The 26521-nt window shown below is 45.6% G+C and overlaps 1 protein-coding gene across 3 annotated transcripts in view; it reads left to right on the plus strand.

Annotated features, from left to right (window-relative positions):
* ACSBG1 (acyl-CoA synthetase bubblegum family member 1) overlaps positions 1-26521 on the plus strand; it is a 450391-nt gene that overhangs the window by 124522 nt on the left and 299348 nt on the right. Inside the window, exon 1 of one of the 3 annotated variants that reach the window (XM_069222051.1) lies at positions 20750-20853. The exons of the other annotated variants lie outside the window; for them this stretch is intronic. Within the exon in view, the coding sequence (XP_069078152.1) occupies positions 20849-20853 (5 nt within the window). The 5' untranslated portion in view covers positions 20750-20848. Of the gene's footprint in view, positions 1-20749; positions 20854-26521 lie in introns of those variants that run through there. 3 annotated transcript variants of the gene reach the window in all.

The raw sequence follows: 26521 nt of genomic DNA on the forward strand, positions 1-26521 counted from the left end.
CCATTATCAGTGCTGAGCCACTTTATTGTCTTCAATGGAGCGCTCAACATTCCAGTGTTGTAATTTTGATTACTGCCACACCAACAACAGAATCATTTTTATGGTAACTTACCCTTGTTTCTCCTGAGAGGTAATGATATTGACTCTATTGTATCACCAGGTAGTACAGATCTGGAGCCATAATGGAATACTGAATATTAATTCCTCATTTGCTGAATGGTAGAAATAATATGGGACAATAAATCAATGTAATCACAATAACTAATCACAACATTTCTTTTTTATATGCCGACTGCCTTCACAGTGAGAATCAAATACATGAGTGTGGAGTTTTGTAACCCTACAGGTGTGCCTATGTTTGATAACCACACTAAAGGGCATATTTACAAGAAGGTGGCGCATCATAGATGATAGACTTTTTTTGCCCCACCAAAACTCCAATAAGGCACTGGATGGATGGATTTCTCTAAACTGGTGTGGTGTCCATTTTGTAGTGTTTTCACTGTATTACTGTGTGTGTTGGGACAAATACTTTACACATTGACTTTGAAATAAGCCTGACTGCTTGTGCCAGGCTACCAAGAGGGTAAGTAGGGGTTGTCTTAGGAGTGTAACTCCCTTACCCTGACTAGAGTGAGGGTCCCTGCTTGGACAGAGCACAACCTAACTGCCAACCCAAGACCCCATTTCTAACAGTTCTCACCCTATGAGATGACCTTTGTTGACTCTGGTCACATACCTTTGCTTCATGCTCCCTTGTGTTAACACCTAAGTTTTCACACACATACCAGGACATGGAGTAAGGCACAACTGACACCAAGCTTTTGTTTTATACTTTCTTATTTTTGAGAACAGAAACATGTTCCTTCACTTCTCCCACTTGAAGTGGATTTGAATACTGAGAGAATTCCTTTTGGATATGACTCAGTTTCTTAATTCTTAACCAGTTACCTGCCTTGACTGGCAATTTGTTCTGACCTTAACCAGCAGTAACATACTTCTTTTGTACTTCATGTCTCACATCCACCACACACCCCACCTTCTTAGAATTATAACCTTCCTGCCCATTCATTCTTTGTTCAGTTTAAAACCAGCAACCGTACCGCTTAACAATTTAAAAGGTGGCACTCTTGTGCTGATGTGAGGTGTAGTCCTCAAGGTCCACACCATGTCTGTAGCCACAGGCTTCAATTCCAACCCTTTTGCCAATGCTAAATGCAGTTCATCTTTAATGATACGATTTGTCCTCTCCACCAACTCATTACTGCTGGGATGATATAAAGATGGTCTTAAGTGCTTAATGCGAATTCCAAAAAGTCTTGCATCTCCCTAGATACCAACTGGGCACTATTGTCAGTCACTAATTCTTCAGATACCCCTCCATCAGAAATACATCCTTGAAGAAATTAATGACAGCATTGGAATTCACTCTCTAAACAAGTTTAATTTCAGGCAATTTGGTAAAATAATCATTCAGAACAAGGTCATACTTTGGCACAGTGCCCAAACCACCATTTAGCCCTGATACATTGAAAGCTAACTTACACTATGACGAATCTGCTGTGACACTGGGAGTGACAGGACTGGGGTGAGTTAGTTGCATATTGTTGATAAGAGCACATGTGTTGGAAAATGGGTCATTGGCAAGGGCAGGTAGGTACCTACACCTAGCAATAGGCCACTAACCTCCACTTAGGTCCAGTTAGGTCTCAGTAAATTAAACCCAGCTCAACCCTTGGTAGCTTGGCAACGAGCGACAAGCCCTCCTCGGATACGCTGACTGGGAGGTCAACTTCCTACGCTCGGACTTAGTCTCTTTTTTGGAGATTTTCTTCACTGGGACGAACCTGCAAGTCAGGCTGGGTCGCGGTTGAGGCAAGCCGGCTAGAGTTGCCGCTGCGGGTCGGTCCCTCTATGGAGCTTTTTTTTTTCAAAAGTTCTCCAAACTCCTGGATCTTCTCCCAGGTGTTCTTTTAAGGTTCTTTTGGGGTCCACAGCTCACCCCAAGGTTCCAGAAGCTCTGAGATGATCCTTGGGGGTGTGGACTACAATTCCCAGAATGCAGCTGGCACAAACTCCTTTTTGTCCACTGGACAGTGGTCAGCTGGTTGATTTCTTCAGGAGTTGGTGCAGGGGACTCTGGTTAGCAATTTTTCACCTGTAGCAAACAGGGAGTCCCTCCTTGGACCAGTTGAAGCCAGGCAAAGTCCTTTTTATGGTGAAGCCCAAGTGTGCAGCTGGTGCAGTCCTTCAGAGTTCAGGGTCCAGGTGCAGGCCAGGGGTCCAGCAGGGCAGTCCTTCTTCTCCTGTGGTTCTTCCTCGTTGGAATCTGATGGGGATCTGAGGTGTGGGTGCAGGTCTGCCAGCTTTATCCTTGCTCCTGGGTGAAAAACAGGGGGTCCTGGTTCTCCAATCAGGTGCAGGGTCCTTCCCCCTGTGATGACCATTTCCTGGGAAGTGTGGCAAAAATCAGTCCCAGGAGGCAACATTCTTCAAAAATCCATCATGGCTGAAAGTGATTTTTGGAGGTTACATCTGGCTGAGCCCACCCACTGGTGTGGATAAAAATCCTAAACACACCCCTCTCCTAATCTAATCAAGGGGGCACCTAACTGTCTGGGTTTGCAGGATGTGGGGTGTTGCTGGTTTGCTCCAAATGTCCTTCTCTGCCTTTGAAGACCAGTTTGGCAGCCCTCCCCCTTCCTGCCTCACCATCTGCTGAGGGGAGATCTCCTCCTACAAGCACATCTCTTTGTGTGAAGCCAGGCCACTTCTTATCTCATCAAGGCAGCCTGGCCAGGCTGCCAGAGGTTGGCCAATCAGAGCACAGCAGCAAAAACACAGCAGGGCTGAAGTTGGCAACTTCTTAGGTAAAGTTTAAAACTCTTTACCTGAACAAGTTATATTAAATCCAACAACTGGAAGTTGTGGGATTTATTATAACAATTAATCTGATACCAAACTCTTGGTATCTGTTACTTAAGGGAAATTTTAAAATTAAAATAAAGTCTCCCCATTCTAGCCTATGGAGGCCATTCACTATAATGAGGGAAAAACAAATTTGGCTGTTTTACCTCACCAGGGCTTATAAAACTATTTTTATAAGGTCCCTGCTTATAGTTACATGGCACCCAGCCCTAGGGGCACATAGGGCACACCTTAGGGGTGACCTATATGTAAAAATAAGTTTGTTTAAGACTTTGGAACTAATTTTAATTCCAAAGTTGCATTTGCATGTAACTTTAATTTAAAAGCAGCCAGCAAGACAGGCCTGCCTTTAAAATGACACTGGGCACCTCAGCAGTGCACCTATGGGGGCACTACCTATGCTGGGGTCCTTAAACCTCCATGCCCTACCATATACTAGGGACTTATAGGTAGGTTAACTTTGCCAATTATAATTAGCCTAATTTGCATATCCACTTTACACAGAGCACCGGCCCTGGGACTGGTAAGCAGTACCCAGGGCACAGCCAAGAGTCAGTAACCACTAGTATCTGTCCAAAACGTTTGGGGGTGACCAGGGCAAAAAGGAGAACTTTCCTACAACATGCACAACAATTCCTTAAAAAACTGTCAGTGGCCATGTCGACTCGAGGCCACCAAAAATCTTCCCTAATTTATGGCATGAATGCAACTAGACCTTTATAAACTAGAGTTAACACTTTGCCACAAAGGTTTGAAGGAACTACCAAAAATCCACATCTGCATAAACATCATTCACAATGGATAATTATTCTGAAACTTGTTGGTGAGGAACAAGATGCTCATGAATTTCTTTGGTAGCAGGCCAGTGGTTTCCGGAACAGATAAAAATGGTGCACAAGCTGCAATTCTCTCGATGAGTATGGCCTAGTGTGGGTGAGCTGCTACCAATAGTTAGTTCTGCTGTGTTATCTTCACTATGCAACTTCTCTGGTAACAAGATATGGTAACCAAGATATAAATGTTGCAAACGTGTGCCTGTCACCGCGATGGCAGGCTTGAAGTGTCCACTTGATCGTACCAGCTCAGCTAAAACCACGTCTTTGCTACTATGAAACCGTAAACATAAGGTTAGACAATGAAATGTTTCCCCAACCACTGAAATAGCTGCCAAAAGAGTCATTGACTGACTTCTTTACATCAGGTTGGGGACAAATTCCATCCTAACCTCTTAGTATAGCCACCAAAAGGTGTGATGCACGCAGGAAAATGGCTGTTTCAACATGAATTCAGGCCTGAACCTTGCCTGCACGGACCTCCTAGTGATGCACGTGCAGACACCAAAATCCACAAAATTGCAGCCAATCACGGCATAGGAACGCTCGCAGCTCGGGTAGGTAAACTGAGCAGATTGTGAGGTACTGCCCTCCCCACTTCGGGAGAGAGTCTGAACGTAATCCCCGACAGCCTATGAACTCTAAAATACTGCAGACGCTTATGCCTACCAGTAAAAGGAGCAGACTTGGTGCTAGTGGCAAATCATAGCCACTGAAGAGTAGACACATGCAGGTAAGTAGAACAGGTTTATTCTCTAGCCACCTACGACCAGGGCCCAGAAACAAATTCCTCACTAGGAACCTTCAGCCCATAATATTCTCCAGCAACAAGGCAACATCAACATTTGATGATACCCAATATGTGTTTTACCCTCTGTTTGCAAGTTATCAGTGGTAATCCCCTTTAAGCCATTGTGTGAGGAGAGAAGGTCCTGGTCCTTAGTGAAGCCACCAACGGGAGCTGATCCTGGGCCAGAGAATGACAAGAGACCCCTTAGGAAAGCTGTCTAGCACTGGAAGCAGCTGTTTGAATTGCCACAGGCAAACCACTGTGCTTCTCAGACTCTGCAGCACCAAGTGAGGTTAAAGTTCCTGTGCAAAGGCCGATCCATGGCAGGCACAACTCCCCAGAAAAACTGGTCAGTGCTTCCCCCCCATCTAGTACTTACAGGTGGCACCAGAGCATCAGCTGGGTCTTCATCTTTTCTTTCTTCTGTGGCTCTCACCAGGAGTTGGACTCCTCGATTGCTCCTTCAATCTTTGGTTGTGAGTGGCAGCAGGGGGATGCTGGACCCAGCAATGGGTTATGGCAAAATATAGTTGGCAAAAATATTGCCTGACATAAGTATAGTCCTAAGTAGTGATTATGAAAATATAGACAACTTTAATCTTTTATTATTAATTCCAATGGGGCAACATTTGTGTAAACTATATTTGGAGCACAAAATGTCAGATGATATCTAGACCATACCCAGCTTTGGGGAAGATTGACATCATCTCCAGTTGGATGAAAGGGCAGCTAAAATGGCAGCGGTTGCAATAGCATCCCAGCCCAACCACCTCACAGGTGCATAAGGTCGATGACAGACCATGTTTTAGGCCACATTCCCCTAAATAGGAATGCATAGGGCCTAGGGAGCAACTTAAATGATAGAGAACACAGTCACTAGCAATCAGGACTCAACAGAATCTGAGTTCTTCTCGCTCCAGAAAGGCATAACCCAAGAGAGTGTGTGAGGTGTATCAAGATACAGTGCGAAATCACCTTTAAAGTCAAAATAAAATATAACAGTCCATTCGGATGGTGTGATGTCTCAGCACTTTTAACAATAAGAAAGTAATTTATTGGCAAGCTTTCACAAAATGCTCACTTCTGCAAGTAGTGTCCAAATGAGCATTCGAACAAAACGTGCGCAACTTCTAGTATGACAAGGATAATGTCTCACACCACTACAAATTATGGTAAGAAATGTCAGCCTCGCAGTCTTGGTAAACAAAACAGTTCGTACTCAGAACGTGTAAACTCGCAGTCTAGAGTTTAATGAAGGTATCAACACTTGACATTCTTCCAACTGGTGATGTCTAGCTTCTCTTTGGCTAACAGAGTGCACTGACTCTGAGCTGCATATATTTATGTATTTGGCCCTCGGATGATACAATGAGCTGCCTGGCTGTTATGCAGAGGGACTTCTGTAGAGTGAGATTGTTTTTTTTCTCCATTACTTTGTTTTCTGTAGATGGGGAGAGCTCTTTGGTATACTGCAGAACTGAAGGGCTTAGCTTGCACACACATATTTTAGTTGGAGTATGGCTGTTCACATGATTTTTCCAGAAATGCACGGCCGTCCTTTAGAAGGGTTTTGATGCTGGACGCGGAGGTGGCATGTCAAGAAATGAGTTTAAGTTTTAATGTTGTAGATCGAGGAGTTTTCGAAGGATCCAACTGTTTGTTCTCAGGAATTACAGAAACCTTAAAAAAAATCATGAACATTTCATGAAAGTATTCAAGTGCTTAATATACTTCCCACTACGTCCTGGTTATTGTCTTCTGCGAGTTCGGTGCCCTTTTCTGCAGCCAGTGGTATTATTATAAATAGATCTTACACTTCTCTAACTAAGTACAACTTTCAATTTCAGTGTAATTTTGTGAGAATGTTTGCAGGATTCCCTCCTCATTCACAAAAAGTAGCTTGTAAAACACACATTATTACAACTGTATTATTCCTCTTTCCTTTTCTGCTTAAGGAACAAACTAACTGAACATCTTTCTTTTCAATGCATGCTTTACAGAGAAGAGCTAAGGTTGATTGCCCAGTGCTCTCAAACCCACCCTACTTATGACAGTTTCCACTCGTTCCTTATCAACCCCACCGCTCACATGTGGGAGTCGAATATCCCTCTCTCTTTCAGCCAAGGCCCTTATCAAGGCCCCAGCAAATTATACTGTATGCCTTCCTCGCCCTGCCAGACTCTCCGTCCATGCAGATTGATGACCAGTACCTGCTTTAAGTAAAGTTCTCAAATATACCCTCCATGTCAGAGTATTTCTAGCTACCCCCAGAAACTTCTCCTTGCAGTATTGATTCTCTCAACTTACCTCCCCTCCAAAAGTTACTTTTTGTTGCATGCAAGGCCCCAATCCACTTATCCTTGGGTATAATTACAGGGACTATACTTGAAGGCAACATTCCTACTGTCCTCTTTCCTGGTGGCCACTTTGTGACGCCGCTCCATCAACCTACTGTCAGAGGTTTCAAAAAATAATTTGACAACGATCATGTGTTCAATGTTCCCCCTGTGCTTTCCAAGGTCTTGGCACAAATCTTTTCCAAACTGTCCATAAATGTGCTGGCATGGCCCACTAGTAAAGTGGTCATAATTGTTATTCTCTGCTATTCTGTCATGGACTTATGCTGTGGTAACAAGACTTCTGGATTTTGGGTGACAGCACCACCGAGTATGGGGACTGAGTACGTTCTCACACCGTGTGACAACTGTCGATCTAACCCTTCCGGCTAGCTAGCAGCACCTCACCAATACCGAGAGGTAGAAGTGGTTTGTGGCTGTCCATTGCATGACACTCAGACTCCTCAGGAAAGTCGAGGTGGAACAGATCGTACCCCTTGCTCTCAGATATACTAGTCTCATACATGAAAAGACAAACAAAAGCTTAGTCCAGTATATGTTTTATTGAAGCAACTGTATTCTACATAAAAAGGCATGAGTTGTGATTATGAGGATAAGGAAACACATGACTATTACAACAGTAACCAGAAAAGAGAAACACTAAGATTCCCACCATATTGTCACAATGGTGTCCCTAATATCCCTACCTACACTACTAAGTGTCTACATGAGAGTGATAGCAGTGTTGGCCCTAATCTGTCAATCAAGTCCTGGGAAGGAAGCCCAATCCCCAGAGGTAACAAAGAGGTAACAAAGAAGTGTGTTAGTCTGCTAGCAGTCCTCCCATACAGACAAAAGAGGAAGTGTGAGGTTTCAGCAGAAACTGTAACGGCGTGCACCTTGAGGTGGCAAGCTGGCTGGAATGTCCCCTCTGCCTTTTTTTCAGACAGCCTTCTGTTTTATACTAAAACATGGTGGTATTCTGATAACTGTCCATGCATGATAATATGTCTTGTCTGTCAGGTAGACATTGCGCTCTCTGGATCGCCAATACCCGGTAAACTATTGTGTATAGCCTTGGAGTGAGCACAGGACGAGATGTTGTGCAGAGAAATTAATAAAAATTCTGCGTGGAAGGGCAACTGACATAAACTAATAAAACATTGCCACTAAAATGAAGCCTTTGCTAAAATAATAAGAGAAATAAAATTGCAAGTAACTAGTTGAAAGGGCACAGACCTCAGACCCAAGCTAAAATAAATATGCCTACATAAGACGCTAAAGTAACCTCACGACAATTCATCATTGCAAATATTGAGGTAAAATGATACAAAGATGGGCAGTGACACATCTTTCAAAAATACTGTTAAACTGATTTCTTGCCCTGCTTGTGTAATGCCGTGCAATGTAACACATGCAGTAAAATGGGAGTATGTCGTTTTGTAATGCAGCATAGCACAGGGCTCACTTCAGCATAGCACTGTTCAGCTGTAGTTTCTCCTTCAAAAGGGAGGGAAATTGCACCCAAGAGGATTCTTTTAACACTTAGAGCCAAATATATATATTGACAGATGAGTTATGCTGTCACAACAGTGATGGATATCCCGTCTGCCAAAATCTAAATCCCATAGGATATAATGGGATTTTGCTTTCGGCGGATGGGATATCCGTCACCATTGTGAGGGAGTAACTGGTCCGCCAATATTTAAATCAGACCCTTAGTTACACAGACAATTAGACTGAAACGTACTACACAAGGGAAAATAATCATACCTTCATAATATAACGAATATTGGATTAATCCACTAGAATCAAAAAAGTAAATGCAGCCGTAATGACAGAGACCTTTAATGCAAAAGGACAGAATATAAATTCACAGGAGATAGGGGGTTCAGTAATCGCAAATAGCACATAAATGCGATTTCGCATTGAGTCCTGAGGATGGTCTTACTTATGCAGTAACCTATAGACCGAAATGCTGAGGCAAGTGTCACTTCTTGCTTTGCACGCAACTTTTCATATATAGTCATCACCCAGAATGCACAAGCACAGTGAAGGAATATTAATAAGGACACTTCAGTAGGCAACAGTGGGCTGGCACATGTGTATCTCAAAAAAGAATAGTCAAAGACTTTCATTATTGTTGAACCTATATGTGCTATTTGCTGAACCTCTTATTTGCAGTGAATTTATATTCTGTCTTTTTGTATTAAATAACAACAGTGATGGCGTAGCCTTCCCGTCAACATAATGGTCCACCCGCCTGATTTAAGAGCAGGAGACTACTCCTTTCTTCTGTGGTTAGACCCCCTCTAGCTTCCCAACAGAGTAATAGATGTCGGACGTTGCCCTATATCTGCTCACCAAATTAATATGGCAAGATATACAGGTCAGTTGTCATTGTCCGTAGCAGCCAGGAAAACCTTGGCTGTAAGGGGCAGTAAAAACTGCAAATTGCCCCCCTCGCCGTGGAGAGGGGGCCTTGTGTTATTTTTATTTTCAAAAACAAATTCCACTATGGGGTTTTGAAAATAAAAAACAATGTTTCCATATGGCTCCGACATGTTTGATGGAGCCGTATTGCAAAATTACAATGCCGTCATAGGAACCACCGTGAAGAAGGTTCCTGTCAATGCATTAAATATTCACTGACTCAAGGGACATTTATAAATTTGTCAGTCGGGACTTCCGCCAGGGCGATCGAGTACTGGCAGAGGACAGGCCGACTGCCAATATATAAATCAGACTCTTAGGGGGTTATTCTAACTTTGGAGGAGGTGTTAATCCGTCCCAAAAGTGACGGAAAAGTGACGGATTTACCACCAGCCGTATTACGAGTCCATTATATCCTATGGAACTCGTAATACGGCTGGTGGTATATCCGTCACTTTACCGTCACTTTTGGGACGGATTAACACTCCTCCAAAGTTAGAATAACCCCTTAGTGCTTAAATACTCCCCCTGGTTGCAATTTGTTATATGCTCTGAAGGGTTTCTGGGATACACTTTTTCAAGTACACCTACCGAAGTAAAGCAAAGTAAAATCACGTGAAATTAAGAAAAATAAGTAAACTAACCATTATACTTTAAAGTGTATTCACCGACAATGACTCTTTACATTTGACTGCAGTGTCTGTTACAACATTTGAATAAGAGGCACCTATCGTCTGTCCTTATTTACATATCATGCTGTGCGGATCCACAAACCTGGGTTAGTACAGTGAGCCGCAGCCAGGTTCACTTTCCTGTTCTGCCAGTGGGCTGTTGCAGCTCTGAGCATGGCAACCAGAATATAGATGGTAAATCGCTTTCCATCTTCAGTAAAACCTTTATATTTTTTGTAAGACTGCTCATAAAAATGCATCACGTAGTGAAAAATTATAACCAGTTTGGAACAATAATATACAAATTGGTATTCAAACTTCCAGTATCTGGGGTATCTCTATGTACTATGAAAGCAATTTTACTGATCTGCTCAGGAAGTAAAAATTAGAATTTCTTACACAGCCCTATGGTGCTCAAACAAGAATGTGTGCAGCAGGGTTTTAGTGAGAAAGTTTGTCCTTGTTTATCTCCTGCTGTCCAAATATCTTTGAAGACTGAACAAGGTGAGACAGTTGTAGGCTTTGCTGGGCTGTGGAGTTGAGAGTGCTGCATGAATCATGAATGGGTCTGTGCATGATGGTTCAATTCTGGAATCAGAGGATGGTTTCTGCAGTTCATCAAAGCCCAGAGATAGGCTAGGGACCTTATGTAACTAAAATGAAGTCTTTGGAGTATGGAGCCACAGGTAGGGGTTGTGGGTATTGGGGCTTGGCTTGATGACTTCCTGTAGGTTTTAGGGCCAAAATGTCTGAGAACAGGGAGTTGAGTGACCATAGAGAAAATTACTTTGTATTTATTTGTTTATTTATTAGTTTTGGAGACTGTTGCGTGTCCCCATTTACTTACTTCAATGCATTAAAACTCTAGATACAAGAGACTACTTTATGTGAGTGTAGTGCACAGGAGACTGATTGGTGAGATAGGAACAGTACCTAGTGTTCCTCAGTTACAACCTCTTTTTGGTGAAGAGCTCAAGTGTAAGGGAGTTTGAAAGTTCAGTTTTCTAAACCTAGCTTCGGCATGTTTAGCAACCTCTAGCCCTGAATTCCAAAGGCCCAGGCTTCATGTTTCACCAGTTTGAATGTGCATTTGGTGATTAGATGAGCAGTCACTGAGCATAGCTAGGCACATAAATGGGTTGGTGATGGTCTAGCAATTTGGGCATTTTCCCCTCAAGGCTTTGTGAACAATCCAAAGGATCTTAAAGCTGATCCTTACATACAGTGAGAGTCAGTGAATTTGTTTACTGCTGGTTTAATGTGGTTAGATTTACAGAGGTTCTGGCACATTTTGGTTCGCCTATTTTGCAACCTTTGAAGTTTGTCTAGAAACTTTTGGGAGCAAGGTGTAGATGATGATGCAATAGGCAAGGCTCTTGTGACTTCCACATAGTGGGGTGTGCACCCTGAATATCGACCTCAAAATATTGATGAGACAGACTTTCGAGGAAAAAATATTAAAAAACACATTTTGACAGGTAAGCAAGTTTACATTTTCTATACCTAGCTCAAAATATATGTACCTATGTGGTACATATATCAACTAGATATGTACATGGAGAGTTAGGAATAGGGAATCCATATTTCCATATATGCAATTACCTTACCATATTTTGTCCCTCAGTATTATTGTACCAAGATATTCTCGGGGTTGACATTTAGTAGTACAACCCTGAATGGTCACTTTGAAGTAGGAGGATTGTTCAAATGAGCAAGAGCTGCATATTGACCTCCTTGACCAGTGCATTGATTTGGTAGAGTTTGTCATAAAAGAGGATTCCCAAGTTCCTTTTTTTGGTAGTGTTCCAAATTCAAGGCCCAGAAAATCATAACTTACTTGACTCTGCCTCTGCCAAAACCAATAATTGTGTTAGGTTCATTCCTGCAGAAAGACACCTGGGCCCTCATTACGAGTTGGCGGTTCTCGGGCAAGACCGCCATGAAAAATTCCTGCGCCATCTCTAGTGTTGGCGTTACAGTGTCCGTCATATTACGAGTTACAAACACCAACCTGACGAAACACAGCCATAAATCCTACACAGCCAGTGCCACTGACGGCGAAAGAGCGACTGACCATCTGCCTGGGCCGCCACGCCAACACCATTCCGGCCTCCATATTATGAGTCAAAAGTCAGCACAGTTGAACCTGCACGCCGGCAAACCATTGCAGTGCTCACCGTGGCGGGACAGGAAATCACCGCCAATAGAAGGCAACACCAGATTGGACAGCCCGAGTACCCAACACCTGAAATACATACACACACCTGTTCACCGCACTGTAATACACATCCCCACAAACCCTTGTGAATATCACCATGAGCTAGAGACCCATGACCCACGAACCACTGCACATTGAGCATAAATATCACACTTGGCATGCACCCCAACAACCAGCCGCCCTCACAGCATCTCACACACATAGCACCCCCCCCACAACATATCACACCCCAAGCACCTACTCTTCACCGACAATGAGTTGGTGGTCATGGTGGACGAGATCATCAGAGTAGAGCCACAACTGATGGGAGCACAAGTCCAGCAGACATCGATGGCCAGGAAAACAGAGCTATGGCAGAGGATCGTCAACAGGGTGAACGCAGTCGGAAGCTGCCCACGCACAAGGGAGGATATCAGGAAGAGGTGGAATGACCTAAGGGGAAAGGTCCGTTCCATGACTTCCAGGCACAACATCTCACTCATCAGGACTGGCGGCAGACCCCCACCTCTCCCCTTAACTTGACATCCTGGGAGGAGAAGGTCTTGGACATCATGCATCTGGAGGGCCTGACTGGAATCATTGGAGGGCTTGACTCAGGTAAGGAAACAACTCCTCCCGCGCACTTACCACTCAAGCCTGCATGCCTTCCAAGCACCCACCACTCCCTATCCCATCACAAACCACTAGAATGCACCCCCCACTATCACCCCACCTTGCCACTCTGCATGCCACACCACCCCTCGCCCACCATTCACATACCCAGCCCACGCAATGCATGCCAAACCTTCACTACCTCCCCAACTACCACTCCCACAACCCATTACTACGCACGTCCGGATCCGAGTCACACCCACACCTCACAATGGAGCACCTGCATAGACAACCATCCCACAGCCCACCCCGACTGCTAGCCAACACTGCCTCACTATCTATGGCAATTACAGAAATGTCAAACAGCAAACCCACAACCACAAATGAAATGACAAGCATGGCTCAAAGCCCATATACCATGCAGTGTCTGCATTGCTGCAAATGTCATTGCCATTCCTGGGTAACCAATCCACCCACTGCAGCAGCACACCATGACACCACAACAACATATCCATGTACTAACTCTCACCCTTTCCATCCACAGCTCACCCTGCTACTGCCACTCAGTAGAGGATGCCAGAGTCAGACAGCCCTCCTCAGGATGAAGGCCCAAGTGGATGTCTGAAGGACGACGATTTGCTGGGCCATCTGGGGTGACTGGCCAGTCCACCCTCAGCAGCCGCAACCTGGACACCCCGGACTCACCCTCCTGTGGCTACAACACCTCAGCTAACCCCTCCTCCCCAAACCTGTGCCTCAGGGACCACTCATTTAGAGCTGTGCCCCACAGTACAGGAGCCTGAGTCAAGGCCACCTGCCTCAGACAATGAAGGCCCTGGTGCTACTGGGAATGGACAAACTGTGCCACGGCCACAGGCACAGGTGGCCAGGGGTAGTGGGAGGGAAATATGGTCCCAGGGAGGGTGCAGCAACAAAAGCAGACCGGCTCGGAGCCCCTCACCCAAGTCCTGGGTGTGTACCACCAAACCCAGGACACCATGGCCCAGATCCTCGATACCCTGCAGGAGACCCAGAGGCTACAGAGGGTGAACCATCAGGAGGCCATGCAGCAGTGGCAGACCCACAATCCCACCATGGCCTTAATAGCAGGGGTGCTGGCAGACCTAACCACCATCCTGCGTCAATCCACCTCCCACCAGCAGGCCCCTGCCATCAGCCTGAGCACTTCTGGGTCATCCATGTCAGCCACAGCCAGTGGAAAGGAGGCCCAGCCACAGGACACAGGACACGCAGAACACCAGCACCCCCTCCCCTGTAGCTGAGGAGCCCCCCTGCAAGCGAGGGTGTCCAACCAGACAACCAGCCTGCACTGATGCCAAGACTACCGCAGGGAGTGAGCCACTTCTGGTCATACACCCTGGTGCGTCACAGCCACACCCTGTTGACTGTCCACTGTCAGAAATCTGTTTTCCAAAGGCCATCATATTGGACTTCAACTCCCCAAAGGTGGGCTAACTACTCTTGATCCACTTGCCATGACCCCACTCATCAGCCCTTGCATTTGTTAAATCATTAAACCCCTTTGAGCACAGTACTGCCTACGTCTTCATTTACCATGAGTACAAAATGTACAGTCATGACATGTGTAACAGCCAGACCATTGTCCTACCAATGTATGTGATAGTGCCAGAAGTGGGAGCAATCATTGACAAGTTCAGCAATACAGTTAGCAGCACCACAAGCAAAGTAATGTGTAAACCCAATGCCCACATTGAACACACAACCCTGGTAGCAGCCGTGCACACTGCAGAGATTGCAACTGGTCACATAACATGGCTGTTACACGTACCTGTATGTCAGTGAAAGTATTGTTGTATCAGCTCTGCTCTGGCATCAGCTGCATCCTCGTCATCCTCCTCCTCAACACTCCTAATGTCCCCTTCATCAGCCACTGGCACAGCTGTACCCTCCTCAGCATCCAGTAATGGGATGTGACGTCTGAGAGCCAAATTGTGTAACATGCAGCACGCTACAATGATTTGGCACACTTTTGCTGGTCTGTACAGTACGGCCCCCTCCAGCGAGGTGCAGGCACCGGAATCTTGCGTTCAGCACTCCGAAGGTGCTTTCAATAACCCGTTGGGTCCTACCATGGGCCTCATTGAAACGTTTTTCCGCTGCTGTAGTCGGATGCCTGAGAGGTGTCAGTAGCCATGGCAGGTTGGGATACCCAGTCACCTGTGTGCACATAGGTAATAGGCATATTGGAAACTGTAGGTAAAACTGGAAGGTGGTGTAGAGTGTGCAGAATACAGAGGCACTCATATGACACGTTACATACTGATGAGCCAAGCACTATCCCTTTGCAGTGGTGCCATCAGGTGTTGGATGCAGTTGTTCCGCAGAATGTAGGCATCATGCACTGAATCTGGGAACAGGGCAGTCAATAGTGTGATGTAGAGGTCTGCAAGAAATACCACCTGAACATTGGTAGAGTAGTAGTTCTTACTCCTGAGTGGCACCATGGCAGTGTGGGTCTCATCAATAGCCCTGATCACATGTGGCACATGTGCGACAGCGTAGAAGCCTGCTTTCACAGTGGGCAAATTGTTACGTTGGGGGAACCTGATGTAGCTGACCATTTGTTTGAGTAGGGCACATAGGACATGCTTCAAGACGTGGCGGAACATAGGCTGGGACGTTCTGGCAGCCCAGCCCACTGTAATGTGGAAGGACCCTGAGGCAAGGAAGTGGAGGACTGCCAACATCTCTGTGGGTGTGATGGCATTAGGACGACGTATAGCGGGCCGCAGATCTGGTTCCAAAAAGCTCACAAGCTCCATTATGGACTGACGGTTCAGCTGATAGCACTGGATGACGTGCCGCTCCTCAAGGGTGGCAAGATCGACCAGGGGCCTGTAGACGGGTGCATTTCTCACCATCATTCTTCCACCGTACCTGGGAATAAGAGGGAGTAGCAATCATAATGTGCGTTGAGGACTGTGTCGACGTAGTGGAGCTGTGCACAGGTCACTGTTAAACATCCATGCCCCACTCCATGAACCCTCTCTATACACATTGTAGCTGTAAAATAGCAGCCGCCTGTCAGGACAGATGGAAGTGAGCGAATCCCGCTGGCGTAAGATGTCATGGCGTTAGGCAGGTGGAATTGCCGTGCAACTCCTCATTGGTTAACATGGTTGCCTATGGGACACATGAGCCAATGACGATCACCGCCAGCGCTGACGGTGCTGTCCGCGGCAGCCGTGACCGCCATTTCATGTGCTCATGTTCACATGACTCCTGGCACTTGTGCAAAGAAGACCTCCACTGCATGTGCTGCTGTGCTCTGCCACTGGTAGGCAAGATGCCACGTGCTGCAGGGGATAGGGCCTCATCCTTGTCACAGGAAGAACTAGAGGACTAGTGAAGGGTGTCCTACCCCTGTATGCCCAGTTATATGGGGCACCAGGGCAGCAGGTGAGTCCACAATGATTGCACTGTCTGTGAGTGGATACGGATGTGGACGGGGCCATGGGAGCAGGATGAGTGACTTGTTTAAGAGCCTGGCTGAGGGCTATGAGGCTAACTGGAATGTTGATATGTGCGCATGTCATGAGATGTGCTGTGTCCAATGCAGTCCCTTAGATGCCACGCTACATGACAGTCTCCTATTCTCCATGTCATCCCTGCAGGTGAGCGCCCATCAGAAGAAGTGGATTTGGCGTGCCATCGCCAAGCAAGTGCAGACCCTGGGGGTCTATGCCCGGCGGAGCACCCACTGCAGGAAGCGGTGGGAGGACCTGAGACGCTGGGCGCGGAAGACCGGTGAGACCCAGCTGGGGACGTCCTTCCAACGAGTCAGGGATGCACTTCGGACCCTGACCCCACTTCGGACCCTAACCCCCTGATGTCCTGCATTTTGGCGGTGGCGTACCCTGAGGTGGATGGGCGCCTTAGGGCAGCACAGCAGCCACAAGGGGGTGTGTCCACATTCGTACTCAGGTCATGTCATGTGTGATAGGTGCAGCCTGTGCTGTGTGCGAAGGCAGTGGAATGTGTGCTAGCTGGCTACTTTCAGATTAGGCCTGGGACACATTGAGGTCAGATGTTCTACATCCATGTGTGAAGATGCTGTGCAGGATGTGAGTAGGTAAACTGAACTGCTAAGGAGTATCGATGACATGGCAACTATGAAGTAGATAAGCTGGGTATCTGTTGTGGACAGGGATCGTGCATTTGGAGTTCACACACATTGTACTCCCAACTATCCAAACTGTGTTGCTGGGGCCATATCCCTATTTGCTGTTTGTTGCATGTGGCGTATGTGTAGTTTGCGTAGTCTGAGGTTGCACATCACACAGCTAGATGTGCATGGGTTATGTGGCTGTGCAAGTATGCCTCCAAATGCCCATAGAATATATACTTTGGGTCTTGTGATCTTGAGGAGACATGGTCCAATAGGCTGGTTCCGCCATGTGTTGAGGGTATGGCTTTCATCCTGTGCAGGATTGGATCTGTGTCAGCATGAGTGATATTCATGTGCATGACAGAGGGGGCACGCATGGGCTGCTTTTGGAGTTGCATGTGTGAGTGAAGGCATGGCAGCTATTGTAGTATGTTGTGTATGTTGTGTTGAGTTGTATGGGGCTGTTGTGGTGGCATTTGCTCCCTGTCTCTCTTTCTCCCACCCTGTCTGTCACTGTACCACCCTCCCTCCCTGTCCTCCTCTGTCTTTGTGTGCATCAGCATCATCTGGCGGAGGAGAAGGGGCACCAGCGAGTGGGGAAACTGCATCCCACGGGACCTAGGAGGCTGACACCAGCAGAGCCGAGGGGACCAGTGGGACGGAGGGCGAGGAGAGCACCACGGGGAGACAGGATCAACTACACCATCATCCGATTCTACCTCCGATGGTGACTCCCTGGTGGTGGCGGAACGTTCAGGCTCTATGCCTGCACCATATATGTCCCCCCTTACCAACACCGCCCTCCCTATAGCTCCCCACCCAGTTGCCCATGCACACTCACCCTAAAGGGTGGGCATCTCCTTCGCCGCAGGCACCTCTACCCCTGCCCCAGTCAGCCCTGCTGCCCTAAATGGGGAGGCTATTGACCTCCTGAGGTCTATCTCTGTTGGGCTGACGACCATTGTGAATGCCATCCAGGGACTGGCATCCCAGATGCAACAGTCTAATGCATTCCTGGAAGGCATTCACAGTGCCCTGTCTGCCCTTCAGAGATCGTTTCAGGCTCTGGACTCCTCATTGCCGGCAACCAGTGTTTCTTCTTCTTCCGTCCCCCCTCCAACTACCTGTTCCCACTCCCTCATCTCTGTCCCATTTTCCATCCTAAGCACACCGTCATTCCAGCATGCATCCCCTCCAACAGACCCAGAGTACAAGGACCATCACATGCACCACAGACGCCACCACCTACATGCACACAGACACCATCCAGACGCACACACAACAACATCCACTCCCTATACTGACTCCCCCGCCTCCTCCCCCTCACAGTCATTTCACCACTTACACATGCAGACACCACGTCATCACTCGCATGTCCAGACACATGTTCCGTCACTGCCACCATCACCACAGCAGCAGACCCCCGTACATGCACCTCATACACCACATCTGCACACACCACAACAGTCACTACAACCATATGCAGCACATCCACCCTACCTGCAGACACCACCCCAACATTCACTCACACATTCCCCCTGCCATCTCCCTGTCTTTTCCCCTCCTTCTCCCAGTACATGTATACGGCCACACTCATCCATCTAACACACACCCAGCACACACATGTCATACACCCACGCACCAGCACCCAAACCACATCCACGTACACACCAGTCAACCATCCCCTCTCCCTCCACTCCCAAACGCCTTACTAATGACTTACCCGCTGCCCCTAAAAAAAAGATTTCTCCATGAGTTTTCTTTGTTCCCGTCCCCTGGTCCAGTTCTTGCCCCTTCCAAACGCACTGCAACCCTAGCCAGACCTGTGCTTTCCACCTCACTGTCTTCCTTTAGGCTGAGCCATGCCCCGTAGACAGTAGTCTGAAGTGCTGCCAATACAAGCACACCTTCCCCTCACACCTCTAGCACCGGTAGCACTCCATCTGGCTCCCCTGCTGTTGTGGCTTCCACCGCTGTCTCACCCAAGAAGGCAGGTAAGCAGGGCAAGGCTAAGGTGTCCCCCCGTACGCGGGACAGTAAGGAGGGGAAGCCTGGTGGCAGGAGGAGGGACCCCCATCCAAGGCATGATCACCCCCCCATCCCTGAGGTGCCTGCATGCCCCATTGCTGCTCCTGCCGTGTGGAGGTCTGCACATTGCAGTCAGGATTCAAGCTGGGCAGTCCTTATATGCCCAGGACTATTGGACAGTGATGCACTGGCCCTTGTGGCATTCTGTACATAGTGTTATTTATTGCGCTTTTATCCTTACAAATAATATTAATCTGAACCAGCACTGTTGGTGTCGCTCCTACATCGCTTGTGCTGGCTTTCCTTGCGCATGTGTGTGTGGTGACTGCATTTGTGCGTGTGTGTGTGTACTAATGTCCTTCCCTCCAGTGTGTGCTAGGCTGGGGTACTTACAGCTGGTGTCTATGTCGGCGTCGCTGTTCCTGGATGTCAATGGCCAGCAGGAGCATTGGGAAGACTTGCAATTTGTGTGCCATGGCGCCTATGGATGTGCGTGTGTTCCAGAAGGTGAGTGCTTCCTTTCATGTTGTTCGTTTCCACCATGTTGCGCCGGAAGTCATGGTGGTGTGCAACCTTGTAATACAGTGGGTGAAAACTGTCTCACCACCAGCCTGAAGAGGCCTTCCGCCGGCAACAGCGGTGTGTCCACGGTGCCGGTCCGGACTGAAACTTGATTGTGTTCTGCAGGTGCCTTCCCAGTACTCGTAATATGGCGGTCTATACTGCTGGGCCCGTGGCGGTGCACTGCCATCTCCACCGCGGCGGTCCACTGACTGCCAAACTCATAATGAGGGCCCAGGTCTGTGCATGAGGTGACGTTGATTTCTAGGTTCTCTAGTCTCTTTGCCAGCCAGAAATGGATCTGAATGTCACTTGCATGCATTTGGACATTCTCGTGGAGGCACATAAAAGGCATGTACATTTTCAAAGGTAGGCAAAAAAGGAGTCAACCTTGTGGTAGTCCCTATTACATAAATCGCATGCTACTCAACGGTAGGGGAATTTAATCTTAATTGGTGATTAATAAGGGGGTGGCTTTAATCTATGTGTTTTTTGTAATGTTTCGTAACCTCTCATTCAGTGATTTGCCAGAATAGGCTTGTGGCTGGTGATTTTTTTTAGGAAGGAAGTAATAATGTTAAGTACTCAACACTTATAAATGGGGTTGGTTTTTGCAAAATACTGTCTGCATGTGGTTCTACACAATACTTGCTTTTAAGAAAGTTGGACCACCTCACATTATTGGCTGATAAGAAAGCTCAATCAAAGTGCAGTCTGATAAAGTGAAGGGAACTTATGCACAAAACTAATTGTGAGCTCTGGCACAATTTCCATTCCGGTTCAGTAGAATTTTACCTGAATTACCAGAAGCTATTTTGGTTATCAAAGGAGACAGAAGATCACTATAACATAGGACAGAAGGGTTTTCTCGTGTAATAGGAATGCTAGACTGAGACATACATTCTCTTTATAGCAATTTTTCAACAAGTAAAGGATTTTTGGTCACTAGCGACTTCTTTAGTGAACTCTAGCTGGAGACCTCACTGGAGGTGAATACTCCTGTAACATTCTGCCAACTGGGTTAAACAATCCAGCTGTCAGACCATAACTTAGCCTATGCTGTTCTAAACTGACCATTCTAAAGTCCACAATGCCTTTGCTTTCAAATTAAATGTGTTCCTAAGTGGTTGCATAACCAGTGGGCTTGCCACATCCTTACCCTGTGAGCAAAAAAGGGATCTGCCAAGACTCTATCACCCATTGCCAGGATAAACATCTCATATGACATCGTTTTCAGACCAACACCGTGTTGGCATAATGCAGGTGGGCACATAGCTGTGCAGTCGTAACTACCTTCAGCTACCAATTCATGAGGTCAGTCGGAAATTTACTCATATTCTCACACAAAGCTGATATTTTCAGAAGTGGGGGTATGTGAATGTTTTGTGTGATGTGCTTCCTGTGAATTAGATTTTAAAGTTGCTATTGAAAATGGAGTTTATGATCTAAAATGTATGGTATGACTTTGTATGACTATTTTAATCCTATCTAAGAATTAAGATGAGAGCTGAGTTCAGTACTGTGGGTATTAAAGATCCAAATGTTCTCATCAGTTTTAGATTAACATAAAAATAAATACAATTTATTTTCATGATTAGCGATTCATTAAAGTCTATAATACACTCACAGCCTTATAGGTTTTCACAACCTTGCTAACGTGTATTTGGGAAAGCCCCCAACAATAGGACTAGATTTAAACATTTGTGATAAGAAAAAGGTAGCATTTTGCAGGAAACTTTACGTTGTGTGCACTTGTAGATAATTAAAATAAGCATGCATGTGGTGTAAAATTACAGAATTTGTTTTGCCTTATTGATTTAAAGTACATTGTTTCATACAAGATCATGGGTTTATCCTATGAACACTGATAATTTGCTTACCAGATTTCTACAATATCCAAAATTAGCATTGAATTGTAATTCAGACCAAATAAAATAAGTATGAAATGGTGGAAGTCATATCATCACATTTACAGTGGTACGAGGGTGCAACAAAGTTCCACAAAAAAAAACAAATGAAATAAGATACAATCTGAAATTCGGTTCAAATTTTTAAAATGGACAACATAATTTTTTTGTGCTTCAAACGCAAAATCAGGCTGGAGGGATCTGGTTATTAAATATATAGAACCCCTATAGGTTTATCATTACATTTAGTGAGAAGTAGCAACACATGTACTCTTTGTTACATTGAGTAAAATAGTTGTCTCTACTAATATGTAAACCACCATCCCTTAAATGATCATGCAGAAAGGACTTACATTCATGTATGCCTTCATAAAAGAGGTTGAATTTCAATGTGAAAGTTGTATTAGGCATCCAAATCCAATACAATTGGGGTACCATGAAATCACAATATAATAAATTAGTATGATTCCTACTAGTTCACTGCTTACCGAAGGTAATTACTGGACATTTTAGAGAGTGTCATATCATTGGCATAGGCATCAAGAAAAGGATACAATATGTAACCAAACAACTATTTGACAATTATTGACTTTTAAGAAACAAAAGTTTGATTTCCCAGCCCAACATCGAAGTGGCATATAAATTAATGAATCCTTCAATCCTAAATTGTTTCTTGACACAGCAGTGCACTGTTGATATTGTATTTCATTTATTTCCATCTCTACTCTGTTGAGGCAGCTTTTTTGCATGCCAACATATATATCAATGTGTGGTTTGCAGTGATCAATTTATATGTTGCGGGTAGATGAAGAAGCATGTAACAAATCAAGGAAAGCCTGAAATATTGCATTTAGACCCCCTTTGATCATTTCTCAATAAAGAACCATCACTAAGACATTTGTTTCTCCTCTTGTGATGATATAATTTGCATCAGGTTTAGACTTTGGTGTTGCATCATAGACGAATGGGTTCTGAGGATGTAAGTGAAATGTATAAAGATTTTTTCAGACACATAAGGCCCCATTATGAGTGTGGTGGATGAAGAATTTCGTCTGGCAAACTCCCGACAGGGTGACCGCTGTGTGCGCGCCGACCTCCCCACCCGACCTATTATGGATTTCCTGCTAGGGCGGCGGGTAGAAATCTGAGTATCCGTCCGCCGGCCTAGCTGGAAACAGACTACAGCATTGTCTCCTGCTCGAAATCGAGCCGGCTGCAATGCTATCACCTGCAGGGTGCACAAGAACCCTCACAATGTTCTTGCAAAGCAGACAGTGAACATTGCAACGGTGCTGGCCAGGGGGGCCCCTGCACTGCCCATGCCAAGTGCATGGGCAGTGCAGGGGCCCCTCTGGGGTCCCCTGCACATGTTCTCCGCCAGCCTTTTCATGGCAGTTCTACTGCCATAAACCACTGGCAGAAAATGGGGTGGATTAGGACAGCCTGGTGGATTAGGACAGCCACCATCCTCCTGACCACTGGGATCTGAAATCCTGGCAAAGCTGGCAGTTCCCTGGCGGTCCGACTGGCAGGGTTGTAATGTGGCAGTTGGATCGCCCCATTGGGACAGTTCAGACCGCCACCGCGAGTGTGGTGGTCTATAGACTGCCACACTCGTAATAAGGCCCATAATGTTATTGCTAATGTTATTGACAAGGTGGCCCTCAAAACAGCAACAAATGTTTTATCACTTGATGATATGGACTAAAATTGTCGCAAACAATATTTGCTCCAATGGTAATTAAGAGGATAGGGTAAATTTAGTTCAGGGTTTTTACTAGCATTTACCACCAGCTTCCATTTGGTGATAACAGCAGGTGTAGACTGGACAAAATGAGGCAGTAAATGCAAATTGTACACAAATACTGTTTTTTCACTTCCTCCTTTCCAATGAACATCTTGTTTTCCAAAAACTTGCAGTATATTTCAAAAGTCCTCCATTTTAGGTTCATAGGGGTGGCAATTTCGTTTAAGCAAAAACGTAGATTTACACATAAAACACTATTAGTTAGACAAGTATGCAAGAGAACTGATTCGGCACAGGGTCAGTTAAAGGCAGAGTTTGATGGTCTTGAATGTTTATGCCCTGCTCCCATTGTACAAAGCCTGTTTGGAAATTTTTCGGTGCATGATGAGTGGAGATTATAATGGAAAAATTAATGTTTTTTTTAAAAAGGTACAGCACACATCAGACATAGACCACTGGTCACTTCTGCCGAGCAGATTTTGTTTCCTAAGTTGACATAGGTAATGTCTGACATACTGGCTCTTACTTGTCTTGAATTTGTGATTTATTTGGGGTGCATGCATCTTTCTCCTAGCTAGATTATGTTTTTATTTCAGCACATGGCCTCCATTTAGTTTTACGGGTGTGTATGCTGGCAAGTGGCCAATCTGAACGCTCACCACTCAAATTCACAGTGAGAAATGTTGATAAATCCACGTAAGGGGTGCAGTGCCGTAATACTTGATTGTGAAAAGATGAATGGTGCAATGACTTCCTCATAGAAGAAACTAGTCAAGTCAGTCATCAGAGCCTATTCTATTGCATACATTTCAAGAGTAATAAAGGGCAAGCTAAAGGCCACAAAAACATTGGAATCTCACATCCTCAATCTTGAGAGGCAATACCAAGACATGGGCCACTGTGCCAGGCTTAAGGACTTGAAGAGTAAGAGAATATCCCTACACTTGATGTGGCTACAGTTTTATAGATGGCATGCCAGCAGCAGATCTACGAGTGTGATAGTAATATTGGGAAACTATTTGTTTAAGTACAATAGGGGAACTCAATCACATTTCATTGGACTGCTGAATACATGGAGTGCTGGACCTGGAGTGCTGACTACATGGTCACAGAGGCTGGCCAATGGCTCAGCCATTCGCAGATTACTATCAGACATTATACTCACAAGATCACATCACCCAGCTGTAGCTAACGTTATAATTGAGATTTTCCTATCCTTGGTGTCTGAAAGGCTAGATTTTCATAAAGACACGGAGGCGAGTATTATGCAGTCTTTTCTTGCTTTAATTTTAACAGCAGCCAGGAAAGAATTAACTACATTTCCCAAGAAAAGGGAAAGGAAAAACTACAAAGTGACATCACAATGGGTGAACAACCAATGGTACGTCGTCAAGTATAGCTATTAGTATATTGACTGCGAACAACACAACCTCTTTTCTTGATGCGAGAACTAAAGAGGAGGATAAGTAACTAATAAAACAGCATAAAATATGGCCATAACAGCGAAAATGTCCATAAAACAATCTTGAAGCTGGTGAGCGGAGAGACGAGCCCAGGAAGGAGAACTGTTGAAGAAGCCATCTTGTTCTGAAGGGAGAACATCATGTGGATTAGGCGGAACCAACGCTGGAAGAAGGAGTTGGAACTGAAATAAAGAAACAGGGAAGGGTTAATAAAGTGGAGGGATAATACTCGCCACCATGTCTTTAATAAAATCTAGCCTTTCAGACACCAAGGCTAGGAAAATCTCAATTTTATTACAAGACCGGAGGCTCATATTATGCATGTTCAAAGCATAGCAATAACAGAATCTGAAACATGAGAAATTGGTTTACAATAAAAGGTTCTAAACGTATTTTTATTGGACCAGTCTGCAGACCTGAGAATATCCTGCAATGAGGCTCCAGCCCAGAAAGCTTGAGAGGCCATGGCACCTCTAGCAGAATGGGCCCTAACGGAATCAACATTAATCCCAGCTAAAGACATGATCCATCTGATCCAACGGGCTAAGGTAGGGGAAGAAACAGGTTTATGAGGCTTTTGGAAAGAAATGAGTAACTGGGAGGCGAAGGAGGGTCTCAGGTCTGAAGTACGATTCACATAATTCTTTAAACAAGTTGCAACACACAATTTGGGTTGAGAGGGAAAAAACGGATAATAAACAGAGGCAAGGTTAGTTTTAGTGTGCCTTCGAACCTGAAAAGAAACACCTAGAGGAGAAAAGAAAAAGGAGGACACATCCAAAGCTTTAACATCTGAAACACGTTTAAGGGAAATCAGACATAAAAGCATAGTCAACTTTGCGGACAGTTGCTTAAGGAAAGGAAAGCATTATCCGGCCAGTCAATGAGGAATCTTAATACCAAATTAACATCCCACATTATGCTGTACTTAGGAGATGAAGGAAAACATATCTTACTCCCTTCAAAAGCTGACAAACGAGATGGTGCTCACCAATCGGTCTCCAATTGACTCTATAGTGCTGAGCAGAAATGGCTGATCTGTAAGTATTAATAGTATGGTAAGCTTTACCCTGGGAAGCCAAAGAAGCACGGAAATTCACAGCCAATACTACATCAGCTGAAAAGGGATCCGAATTCCTGTCCATACACCAGCTGCACCAAGCGCCCCATGCAGATTTATAGGCCTTGGTGGTACCACGGGCTCTAGATTGTTGGATGAGTTTGAGAGCATCTTCCAAAATTCCTGGGGTTCTCCAGGACGACCCGAAATCTTCCAGGCTGTGAGAAAAAGGGAATAGTCGAGGACCATGTGGTGCTGACTACCCTGGAGATCGTCGGGAAAATGAGGAAGCCAGACCGGACAGTCGGCCGCTAGTTCCAAGAGAGTTGGATACCAAGACTGAGCTTGCCAAAAGGGGGTTATGAGAACCAGAGCGGACTGCTGCCTGCGTGCCTGTGCAAGGACTCGAGGAATCAAAAGGAAAGGAGGAAAAGCATAAAGAAGAGATGATGGCCAGATCTGAAAGAAAGCATCCGTGGCGAGAGCCTGCGGATCCGGTCTCCAGCTGAAGAAGGAAGGAAGATGGGAATTGAGGAGTGAAGCAAAGAGATCTATGGAAAGGTCGCCAAAGATGGAAATAAGACGATTGAACACTGAAGGGTGCAGCTGCCAATCGCTGGAATTCTGAAGATGTCTGGAGTACCAGTCTGCAACTGTATTCAATTTCCCTGGCAGGTAAACAGCTCTGACTGAGATGTTTCGAGGAAGACAATATTCTGACAGATGCTTTGCTAGGGTTGATAAAAGCTTGGACCTGGTACCCTCTAGATGGTTGATGTACGCGACGGCAGTAAGATTGTCCATT

This window comes from Pleurodeles waltl, chromosome 3_1, assembly GCF_031143425.1.
Source record: "Pleurodeles waltl isolate 20211129_DDA chromosome 3_1, aPleWal1.hap1.20221129, whole genome shotgun sequence".
Taxonomy (NCBI): domain Eukaryota; kingdom Metazoa; phylum Chordata; class Amphibia; order Caudata; family Salamandridae; genus Pleurodeles; species Pleurodeles waltl.